The sequence below is a fragment of the Oncorhynchus clarkii genome, unplaced genomic scaffold (genome assembly GCF_045791955.1).
Source record: "Oncorhynchus clarkii lewisi isolate Uvic-CL-2024 unplaced genomic scaffold, UVic_Ocla_1.0 unplaced_contig_13546_pilon_pilon, whole genome shotgun sequence".
NCBI classification, from domain to species: Eukaryota; Metazoa; Chordata; class Actinopteri; order Salmoniformes; family Salmonidae; genus Oncorhynchus; species Oncorhynchus clarkii.
In genome coordinates, this window is record NW_027258891.1 from 27,076 (window position 1) to 39,447 (window position 12,372).

The 12,372-nt window shown below is 41.6% G+C and overlaps 1 protein-coding gene across 1 annotated transcript; it reads left to right on the forward strand.

Moving 5' to 3' along the window:
* Nucleotides 1–1,308: 1,308 nt before the first annotated feature.
* On the forward strand, nt 1,309–5,381 carry LOC139399022 (zinc finger protein 692-like). The gene is made up of 11 exons (XM_071144658.1): nt 1,309–1,559; nt 1,858–2,061; nt 2,218–2,249; nt 2,366–3,004; nt 3,095–3,173; nt 3,262–3,363; nt 3,827–3,874; nt 3,987–4,065; nt 4,157–4,271; nt 4,503–4,602; nt 4,757–5,381. The coding sequence occupies exons 2-11, from the start codon at nt 1,862–1,864 to the stop codon at nt 4,920–4,922; spliced, it is 1,560 nt and encodes a 519-aa protein (XP_071000759.1). The 5' UTR covers nt 1,309–1,559; nt 1,858–1,861; the 3' UTR covers nt 4,923–5,381.
* Nucleotides 5,382–12,372: the final 6,991 nt, after the last annotated feature.

Consider the following 12,372-nt stretch of genomic DNA (forward strand, 5'->3'; position numbering starts at 1 on the left):
ATAACAATTTGTTCCTAACTGACTTGCCTAGTTAAACAAAGGTTAAATAAAATAAATACTAATGGCTGCTCTAACAATGAAAATAAATGGCCACAGTCGAGTGGATCAGTTTTGTCAGGTCTGTGACCATCGTTGGTCACCACCTTTCAAAGTGTGTTGCATTATGAAGATTAAAATGGTCCGACTTGCGCCTACATGCCGACTGCATGAACTTTACAAAAACCATGTCATCAAAAGTAATGAAGTTTTGACTGCAGTCGACTGCAAGTTTCTGCAGTTGCTCTTCATCAACGTCATGCTGCAGCCATCGCCTGCATTGTGGGAGACTCTATTGTCAACCACTAATTGAGGGTGTTTTTGTTTGACCCACACGACCAAAGTCGTGACCAAAGACATGACTGAAATAGAAACCAACTTTGCCGCAATTCACGCAAATCGTGTATACAGTGGAAATGTAAACATGTATGAATGTGATATTTGAGGCTCTCTCACCAATTGATTGTACAATGTATACACATACATGTTCAATTTATGTGTGTGTGATATTGGAGTTGGAAACTACATCAGTGTCCGACTTTTGGCTGTCGCAGATACACCTCCCCCAACTTCCCTCCTCGACTTTCGTCTACAGTCGGTTGCTTTCACCTTACCACTCAAACGAGCCCATTTGCTTGAAAAATGTAAGGCAGTCTGGGGAAAGCAAGATCAGGTGGGACCATTCTAGCCAATGAGAGGGCAGATACGCGAGTGACCAACGGGCACAACGTTTTCCACCAGATACCACAAAGTCCAAATTTGCGATCATAAAATGTGCTTTTTGGTCTTCATTTAAGGTTAGGCGTAGGGTTAGCAGTGTGGTTAGGGTTAGGTTTCAAATCACATGTTAAGAAGAGAAATTGTAGAAATAGGCTAGGTTTATGACTTTGGTAACTATTGACGACCAGGCACAACTCCGATATAAATGTTTTTTTCTCAAAGTTTCCGGGATATCACGTGTCCTACTTATATCAATACACTGGTAATAACCTAGTCATTACGAAAATTCTATTCGATCATCAATTAAATCACACGTAGAAAATAATAATTTAAATGTTTTGTTAACTACATTCGACATTCTCTCATTGACCTCCATACAAAACCCCCTCCCTTAGTGAGCGAAAAAAACAAAAAAAATCGCCACCTGCTACCGATTTTGACCCACTTATCCTTCTCGCTTCGACCTTTCCTTTCTGCTTATAATGTAACACATTTGCCGTGGTGGTTCATGGGAAGAAAATTTGCCACCTCCCACTTCCTCTGTTCCTGTTTATATTTCTCCCTATTCAATTGTAGTTATTGATAGAGCTTTGAGTAGAGTGATGAATGAAAGGCAGTGTGATTTCTTATAGTTTACCAGTATTATTAGTATTTTAGCGGCAACATCACTCCACAATCGTACAGACAGTAGTCGATTGGAATCTACTACCAGGGGTTGCGTCTTAGATCTTAAAAGGGCAACTGAATCATGGCGGGTGGGACCCCTTAGAATTGACAAGACTGAGTCAACTAAACATAACGAGGTGAGGTGGACCTCTCTTTTAGAATAAGCAAATGTAAAATAAAACAACACATACACATCTTCAAAAATACATTTTCACATGAATGTAGTCGTGAGCGTTTCACACATTTCAGTTTACCCTCTCATTCTGAACAGCTCTTCTGTTTTATTAGGTGTCAAAGGATGGGGGAAATAATTTCAGCTGTCATATTTTGACACTCAAAGGCATTTTATGGTATTTCAATGATTATAATGGCCAGTGTGAAGTTAACATTGAGATATTTTGTAAAACTACCCTCTTTCTTGTTGTTTATGCCAAGGGTGATGGAGCAGATGAATGACCCTTTGACAATGGTGTCGGAGTCTACTCCAGACACCATCAGACAGCAGAGGCGCAGGGAGCTGGACGCTCGGCGGAGTAAGTCTCGTGTGCGTCTGGGGTCATGCCTGCAGAGCTGGGGTCAGCTGAAGAACCACCTGGGATTCTCTCTGCACTCCGAGCTCGCCAACTACCTACTGCAGAGGTAAGGCCTCAGACCAGACTGGACTGGTGGTGGCACTGGTAACAAACAGCACACAATCTTCACGGCTCATCTTTATTACACATCTATAACATTGGAGTAATATGATGTTGGCTATTATTCATTTTGTTAAATTTCTTTTCACTCTCTTCTCTTCAGCTATTTTTCTAAAGTGTGTGCCAAATGCTCAGGTAAAGACCAGTTCCCATAACATACAGTTTACAGTTTCATTAATGTGAATATGTATGAACAAAGCCTGTGTTTTTTGAATGATGATGTAAAAGTGTGTTTGGTCTTGGTCCACTAGACAATATGACAGGAGATACGACTGCCTTGGTGACATCAAGAGAATCTCTGCATCACCTCGTCCTATTGGTCCACACCCACGGGCAACAGTGCCCCTTCCCACCAACCCTCCAATCTGACACTGCCAGAGAGAAGCAAGCAGCTGACACAGAGGGAAGCCAGTCAAAGGGAGAGGCAGTGAAGCAGAGAACAGGCCCAAAGCACTTACCACCTCAGACAGGTGTGAAGGACTGTAGTTCTCCAGAGGATGGCCTCTCCCCATGTGCACTGGGGAAGGAAATGAGAGAACCCCCGGATGTGTTAGAGGCAGAACTGTGTCTGCACTATGTCTGTGAGGGAGGGCATCTGCTTTCATGGCAACCTAGTCAGAGTGACTGTGATGAAAAGAGGGGGGCAGGAGAGAGGGAAGAAGAGATTGTGGAGGGGGATATTACCCCTGCAGGTCCAACTATGTCCAAAGGGAGGATAGGAGCAAAGGAGCCCAAGAAGGAGAGTGTCACAGGGAGGGGTCGTCTTACTGTGAGGAGGGCTAGGGCTCGTGGTGGAGCAAGGTCTGTGGTGACCCAAGAGGAGGCACAGCAGCCAGGAGAGGAGACGATGGACCTGACAACCCTAAACTCTGGAGAGAGCAACTCAAGAGGTTCATTAAGAAATATTAATTCAAATTTCCTGATTAGTTCTGAAATGCCAGTGTTGACTCAACATCACTATGTTGTTTGGTCACATCCAGGAAGTGAGAATGCACAGGAAGGGTCAGTGGCAGGAAGTGACACAATGCCAGCAGAGTCCTTGCAGTCATTGGAGGATTGGTAAAGTTGAATAGTTTGCTTCATGCACAACTCCTTGGATGTATTTGTTGTTCAAATCATAATCAACTCAACCTCATGGTGATCTAAGTTTTCATAGGCGGCTACCTATGGAATGTAATGATCATGACGATGATAAGGAGCACAACCAAGACAACATCACTGGAGAGAAGGATGTCCCTTCACCCGGCAGGTTTTAATTGCACAGTTTAATCATCTAAGAAGGAAATACATGTGAATGAACATGTTGGAAAAATGTATGAGCACTTTGTTGAACTTCATAGTGATATAACTGTAGTACACGAGAACCTGAAGGGGGACACAGAGTACAGCAGTTCAGTCAGAGGTTGCGTTTACACAGGCTGATCAGTTCTGATCAGATTTGAAAATATCTTTGTGGTTGGTCAAAAGGGTAATTAGAGGAAAAAAGATCAGAATAGGGCTTCCTGTGGAAACACAGCCAGAGAGAGATACATTAAGTTGGGGACAAGGAGAAGGTGGCTTTTGATGGTATTTTTCCACACTTCCTTAATTTGCCAGATTGGATTATATGATTAAAACCATTAAATGTATTTTCAAGTAAAATATTATTGAGATGAAAATCATGAAAGCAATAAATGTAATACATTTTCTTTAATTTGGTTTGGATTTTATAGACCGGAGCCAGCCGACAATGTTTCTCAGATTGTCAGCAAAAAGAAAAGGTTTGTGCATTGTCAATTAAAAGTTATGTAGAATACTGTTTATTACTCATTTATGTATTTCTCACTTGTATATTTCCATCTGTTTATTGTCATCCCAATTTAATGTTCCCAGAAAAACAACACCGAAAGCAATCTTGCCTTGTGAGTTTGATGGCTGTGGGAAGATCTTCTCCTCTCGGCAGTACCTCAATGTGAGTTCAGCAGTATAGCTGAAGATGACCACTTACTGATTAAGGTAAAATACACAAAACTCCAATCTATCTCATCTCACACTTAATTCAGCATCATATGAAGTACCAGCACTTCCACCAGAGGACGTTCACCTGCTCTCACACTCCCTGTGGAAAGTCCTTCAACTTCAAGAAGCACCTGAAAGAGCATGAGAAGCTGCACAGCAGTGAGGCTCAACATTTCACTTTTAGGATTCTTTATTATCATCCTTTGCTTCTGCTCATTATGCTGAAATAATGATTGTCTGAGTAGCTATTTGTAGGGCCCTGTGTTTCTTCAGTCGCAGAGTCAGGAAGAACTCAGGTCCCTAACATTTTCATATACAGTACAGAGCAACCACAGATGCTCTGAACCTGGTACTGTATGTAATTACTCTCTCTGGCTTTTGTGTATTGAGACCAGAGGGACTTCATCTGTGAGTTCTGTGCCCGGGCTTTCCGCACCAACAGCCACCTTCTCATCCACCGCCGCATCCACACCGGAGAGAAACCGATACAGTGAGTATTCTCTGTCATAGTGTTTGTCACACAGTGTAGAGTAGTAACACCATTGTTAGGACTTCTACTATGGTTCCTGTATATGCTATATGACACTATTTCTGTACATCTGTAGTGATCCTTTTGAGTGTTCATCCCTCTCCCTCTCTACCAGGTGTGAGGTATGTGGCTTCACCTGCCGCCAGAAGGCCTCACTCAACTGGCACATGAAGAAGCACGACGCTGAGAGCAGTTACCAGTTCCCCTGTGAGGTCTGCGGCCGGCGCTTTGAGAAGAGTTACAACCTGACCGCTCACCACCGTAAAAGCCACCCTGACTAGATCTTGAGCCTCACCATCACCAACACTGACTCACCCCCCCCCCACGCCTCTTCCCTGTCCCTGCAGAACAATGACCACACCACCACAGCCATCGGCACAGCAACAGATGACTGCTTTATCATTGGCGTGACATGAAACCATGATGCTGTGTTTTGCCCTGTGTTTACACCTGTAGAAAGTGTGTAAATAATGCCCCCTTTGGTCTTTTGTTACCCAAATGTCCAGTAGGTCAGTGGCTCCTATGCAGTCCATGGACAATCTTCATACTGAATACAAGCAGTCTCCCCTTCGTCCCTACGTGTGTTTTTGTTACATGACTCAATATTCTTTGGGTTAAGAACGGTAATGATTAAGAAGACCACCTTTGGATGTTAAATCTATTACTATGTCGTTTTATTTATGAGGAAAGTACAGTATGTCAAAGGGAAGGAAGGGGGAAAATAAAAAGTTTGTGTTTTACATTTTGTTTTATCATCTTGAATTATCAGACTGATCACGTTACACATGTTATCTATGAGGAAATGTTGTTAATATATGACTAAACCCCCTTTAAAGATAGAATCTCTAGTTTCTACATAAATGTTTTGATGTATAAATTAATGATATATACCAATTTGTTCTTGAAGAATATAACTTATAAATGCCACATGAAATTAGTTCAACTCTTGTACTCCATCAGAACCCAAAATATGAGCGTATTATGCTCCAATATTTGTCAACAAAGTGCATGTAAACAAACACTGTATAGTTTCAAGTTTTATTAAGTCTCATGTACAGAATATACATGGTATACATCATCCAACTAAATCCTTACCTTAAGGTTCCTTCTCTTTCAATGCAACAACTACAACAAATAGTAAAAAAAAATAAGAATACGAACATAAAGTAAATGGCAGAATAGAAGAAACCTTTTAGCTCAAGTGTAATACACAATTTATATTACAATATTTACACAAGTATTGGGGAAGGGGGGCAAGGGTATATAGCCTCGAAACACGATTAAAACTATAATTGTGATATCATGGATGGTCAGTCCTTGCACACATAGCTTTCACTTTGAATTGGAGAGTGGTTGCATTTCTCCAGGCCCAACCCTCAGCTCTTTACCAAAACTATTTACTAAAACACAGGCAGGGTAACTGCTTTGTTATTGTTTCAATTAAGGATGCCATCTTTAATCTGGCTTTCAAATACGTCAGTCTTATTGATTGAAGCCCACATTGGCAAATACAGCCTCAAACTAACAGGTGGGCGTTATCGTTAAAATAAAATAATGTAATCCAATTGGCGCATAGAAATTCTAGAAGACCTGCCTCCAAATGGTTGCTATGCCTACAGCACATTCTTCCCCCTAGGCTTGATTGAAAAGTATGTCAACCAATAGAGATAGAGATGGGCGGGAATTTGCGCGCACACTGAAATCTGCCCAGAGAATTTGTGCCACTGCCCTAGTGCCTACTATCAAATCTCTTTGGGCAGGCTTCACCGTACGGCCGGTGCTGGACAGGTGAATGACTCAGGATGGAAAATGTACTATAAAGGTTTTCCAGAAAATACATACAGGTAATGAACCATTATTTAGGCTACGTCCTGAAAAATAGCTTGGTTTATAACTAGCACGAGGAAGTGCATAATGCCGACTTCAGCAGCATGACAAGAGACAATGTAGAATTCAGTAACGTTAGCAGACAACGAATAACGTTTTTGAGTTGAGCTTGCTGCCAACATCTCTAACTAACTGGATTTTGGTGAATGTTATATTATTACATTATCAGAAATATAGATTATGCTTTACTTGTTATTTTTGTTAAGTAGTCACCTTAATTGCTAATTACTTTAGAAAAACTGTACTCAGTTTGCAAAGCTGCCAGCTAATACCTTTTGAGAGTAAAAAACAATAACAATTGATTGGATGCATAATGTATCATTATGAAGATACTGTAACGTAATTAGACTCTCATGACTCTTCAAATCGAATGTTTTGAAAATGTTTATTTTGATCATGAGCCACTTGGATAAAAGTCACTTCTGACTGGTGTTTGTCAGGGTTTAAAAAAACAACAACACTTTTTTATACAATGAGTATACAATCGCATGTATTCATCTTGGTAGAATCATATCCTCCTGGGATAGTCCAAGATGTCAACAGCAATGACATCAATGACCTTAGAAAGACTTATCGAATGACCATGATGTTTATATAAGGTCAAATATGTTTATAAAAGGTCAAACTGTCCCTGAAATGGCCAGGTTTTCTATTTAACGTTGTATAGAATACCCTATGTAACATTTTGAACATAATGATGATAATGGAAGTAAAATTCCACATTGACACTTGTTCTCCAATTGTGTTCTAACCATCTCAAAGTAAAAGTTGTAATGCCATAAGCTCCTATTCAATAGTTGGTTCGAAACCAACCAGGCTATATGAAAATACTATAGGAGAGGTTAATGAAAGCTCATTTAATGTTGTGTTTCTGTATCCAGATTTGCAATTTGCTGTGTGAGAGAGTAGTGAGTCATACCGGTGTGGGTGTATGGAGCGATTTCAGTGGCAACAAAAATTGTATTTGAATTTTATAATTTGTATTAGGATATTGGATTTGAATGTAATATTTGGGAATTTTTAATGCACAAATTGAATCATTGAATTCATAAATTGAACTTGTATTTCATGATTTGAAACGGAATTGAATGAATATTGCATGTCTCCTGCATGTCACAAGACTGAATTAGTCCACTGTTTTAGCCCACTGTGTTAGCCTCGTAATTACCAGACTGATTACTATGTGTAGCGAACAATTCATGTAAGCTCGTGGGATCAGGTCGCTCGTGAGGCTATGTGATGAGCAACCTTGGCTGAGAGATGAAGACGTGTTAGTTTAACTGATGGGGTTGTAACCCAGGTCTCCTGTGCACCAGACAATGCAACTTTTCATGTCTCAGACAAGTTACTCATCACACGAGTGTGGTCACGGAACCACCTGTGTTACACTTCACCCCCCTTTGACCTCCTCCATGAAGAGACCCATCCAAGTCACAGAACCAATAATCTTATAATGACTACCCATGCCAGAGACTTCAAACCAGCCGTCGGAGTGGGACCAAAAATCAGCCCTGGCATGTATTTATTTATTTTTTACCCCTTTTTGTGATATCCAAATGGTAGTTACAGTCTTGTCCCATCGCTGCAACTCCCGTACGGACTCTGGAGAGGCGAAGGTCCAGCAAAGTGCGTCCTCCGAAACATGACCAAGCCGCACTGCTTCTTGACACAATGCTCGCTTAACCTGGAAGCCAGCCATACCAATGTATTGGAGGAAACACTGTACAGCTGGTGTACCGAAGTCACCGTGCATGCACCTGGCTGCCACAAGGAGTTGCTAGAGCGCGATGAGACAAGGACATTCCAGCCGGGCCAAACTCTCCCCTAATCCGGACGACACTGGGTCAATTGTGTGCCACCTCAGGGGATCTAACCCGGATCTGCGATGCAGTGCCTTAGACCTCTGCGCCACTCAGGAGGCCCTTAGCCCTGGCATTTCTAACACACCGACCCATTCTTTTCCTACAGGACTACACACCTACCCGTTCTTTTCCTCCTGGACTACACACCGACCCGTTCTTTTCCTCCAGGCCTACACACCGACCCGTTCTTTTCCTCCAGGCCTACACACCGACCCGTTATTTTCCTCCAGGCCTACACACCGACCCATTATTTTCCTCTAGGCCTACACACCGACCCATTATTTTCCTCCAGGCCTACACAACGACCCGTTCTTTTCCTCCAGGCCTCCACAACGACCCGTTCTTTTTCTCCAGGCCTCCACAACGACCCATTATTTTCCTCCAGGCCTCAACAACGACCCGTTCTTTTCCTCCAGGCCTCCACACTGGCCCATTGTTTCCTTGAGGCTCCCATTATTTGCCAGATAATGATAGTTTTGCACACAAAACAAACTTGTTAGACTAGTTGGGCTAAAAATGGACTAAAAATGGAACAGAGCGTCTCGTATTTCAGGCATGACGTCCTTTACAATGGTGCCACTGGACTCAGATCTACAGTTGAGCTGGTTCAACCACTGGGGTCGCTGTGGAGTAAGTTAACCTGTTATGGCTGCAATCCCGATATCGGGATCGATATGACAACTACCAGTGAAAATAGAGGGCGCCAAATTCAAACCAAAGAAATCTCATAATTACAATTCCTACAACATACATGTGTCTTATATCATTTTAAAGCTATTCTCGTTGTTAATCCCACCAAAGTGTCCGATTTCAAATAGGCTTTTCAGCTAAAGCACTACAAACGATTATGTTAGGTCTCCACCAAACCACTATAAGCACAGCCATTTTCCAGCAAAATATAGCATTCACAAAAAGCATAAATAAAGATAAAATGAATCACTAACCTTGAATTATCTTCATCAGATGACACTCATAGGACTTCATGTTACACAATACATGCATGTTTTGTTTGATAAAGTTCATATTTATATAAAAAAATCGGAGTTTACATTGGCGCGTTAGATTCACTAGTTTCAAAAACATCAAGTGATTTTGCATAGCCACATCGTTTCAACAGAAATACTCATCATAAATGTAGATGATAATACAAGTTATACACATGGAATTATAGATATACCTGTCGTTAATGCAACCGCTGTGTCAGATTTCAAAAGCAGTTTACGGAAAAAGCAACCCATGCAATAATCTGAGATGGCGCTCAGAACAGTAGCCAAATTAGCCTCCATGTTGGAGTCAACAGAAACCAGAAAATACATGATAAATGTTTCCTTACCTTTGATGAACTTTATCAGAATGCAGTCCTAGAAATGTCCAAAAGTTCCATAACAGTCAGTAGAAACATGTCAAACAATGTACTGAATCAATCCTCTACAGGAAGTGGAATTTCTCAGGTTTTTGCCTGCTATATGAGTTCTGTTATACTCACAGACATAATTCAAACAGTTTTAGAAACTTCAGAGTGTTTCCTATCCAATACTAATAATATGCAAATATTAGCAACTATGACTGAGGAGCAGGCCGTTTGATATGGGCACCTTTCATCCAAGCTACTCAATACTGCCCCTGCAGCCATAAAAAGTTAAGGGGGGGAATGTAACACATGGGGATCTGTGAAACTCACTCATCGGCCTGAAGTGTCGCTCCTTGTGCAATTGACAAAGGATTTTTTTCAGTAGGGTTGTGGATTAGAATGCTTAAGGATGGTGGTCATGCGTGTTTACGAGGCAGAGGTCTTGAGTTCGAGTCTTGGTATGAGCTGAATCAGGGGGAAGCTTTACTTGTTAAGCAAGCAGCGGGTTGTCCTTTACATGAACTTCCTGAACTTCTCCCTATAGGCTTTAGCTAAGTGGGCTAACAGAGTCTTGTGACGTGCAAGAGACCTGGTACGAACCCAGTCAGTCACAAGAGCAAAATTAAATAGGGAGTGGAAGGGTATCATTAGAAGGGGTATGACAGGCATTTAAACTATATTCTTATGTGGGTCAAATTTAGTTTTTTTGTGACGCTGCCTTCTAATGTCGCCTGTAAACATCATAGAGGGGAACAGAAGGCTCCGGAGTCTTAGCTTTCAGGAATGGGGTCATAATAACTTATAGCCAAAACGGTTCAAATGCTAGAGCCAAATTCATTGTAAGAAAATAAATTAAATATGCCACATTGGCTTCAGAAACCTTCGTAAGTTTCTGTTTACCACAACCAGCATTTGATGCTATCTATTCCCCTCTCCCTTTCCTGGCTGGCAAAGTATCAGCATGTTTGTTGTCTCTGGTTTTGAATCTGAATTTGAAACATGAATCTGAATCCACCTGAGAAGTTGAATATATGAAACTTTGACAAGCTTGAAATGATAGTTTGTGAACTTGATACACAGACAATGAATGCAATATATACCGTATTGAAACTGAATAGGCCTATATAAATGTTGAATTTGAATATTGAATTGAATTTAAACTGAATTTTAAAGTGAATTCAATATTCAATTAAATTCAAAATCATGAAATTCAAGTTCAATTTACAAATTCAATGATTCAATTTGTGCATTATACATTTAAAATATGAAATTCTAATACAAAATAATTCAAATACAATTTCTATTGGCACTGAAATCGCTCCATATGGGTGGGACTGGGAATGAAGAGATGTAAAGTGGAGAGGTTTCAATTATATGAAGACATATGTATTAACTTCATGGCCTCTTGCCAGTTGACTTCTTGAGTAGTTACAGTAGTTACAGTGAGTAGTCACTGTTCAAATAAACCTACAATTTAAAATTATAGACTGATCATTTCCTTGTCAGCGGGCAAACATACAAAATCAGCAAAGAAATGTTTATTTATGAGTTGCACTCTGAAAACTCGATCTACCTTTCTGTCTTAGTTAGCTTTTCATTTTGGAGATTTCTATCAGCTTTAGTTTGACCAGAGGCAGAAATTCACTTGATAATCATGGTGGGAAATATGGGTGGGTTGATGTACCTGATTAGAAACCGGACCTATTGAAGCCAGTAAAACATCCCTTTAGTCTGATAACCTCTGCATCTGAAGACATAACCATCCAGCTTCTCTGGAGAGGTGAGTTGAGTGCTGCTTGCTGCTGCTGGCCCCAGCAGGTCTCTCAGGCAGCAGCAGGTAGGCCCTTAATGCTGGAGATAACACTGAGCTGAACAGAGGAGGCTTTGCTTTGACCCCCATCAGCCTGTTGATCTGGGTCCAGGCTGGCACCTCAGCAGCCACTCTCTCTACCCGCTGCCATCATCAGGTCCCTGCTAGCTCTCCTCCCAGAACCGAACAGAGACGCATCGCAGCCTTTTAGGGGCTGAGGCGAGGCTAGGTGATGGATGGTGTTGGACTGGGCTATCATTGCGGCAGGCTTCAGTTGTGTCTCTGTTCTGGGAGCAGCAAGGAGGGAAAGCAGAAAGGCAATGCCAGGGGGAGGAAGAGCCCTACTTTGCATTTAGATTTGAAATGACTGTGTGTCTCTCTGTGTTGTGCTGTTGATTAGCTCAAATTCTTATCATAGCCTTCCTGCAAAGCCGTCCGCCTCAGCCTGCAAGGAAAATACCACATCAATATCGGGGGGCCTACTCCGCTCTGCAATCAGAGCACTCAAATCACACATTTTATGTCACTGGGGAAAAGAAGCCTCTCAATTGATCCTGAAAGGGATACTTCGGAATTTTGGCAAGGAGGCCCTTTATGTACTTCCCCAGAGTCAGAGTTCATCTGACTCTGGGGAAATAGATAAAGGGCCTCATTGCCAAAATTCCCGAAGTATCCCTTTGAGGATTTTCTGTCCTCATGATCTAGCTGGCTCCCTCTCGCTCCCTTCTCAGCTCACCCACACAGTATTGTGATACTGTATGCTGTATTAATTAATTATGGAGATCCCCTGCCTGTAATGTAGGCTACGGAGCCGCTGGCTG

Coding starts and splice junctions, on each gene's coding strand:
- LOC139399022 (XM_071144658.1), top strand. CDS start 1,862: ATGGAGCAGATGAATGACCCTTTGACAATGGTGTCGGAGTCTACTCCA. Junction 2,062..2,217: donor GCCAACTACCTACTGCAGAG/GTAAGGCCTCAG, acceptor TCTTCTCTTCAG/CTATTTTTCTAAAGTGTGTG. Junction 3,005..3,094: donor TGGAGAGAGCAACTCAAGAG/GTTCATTAAGAA, acceptor GGTCACATCCAG/GAAGTGAGAATGCACAGGAA.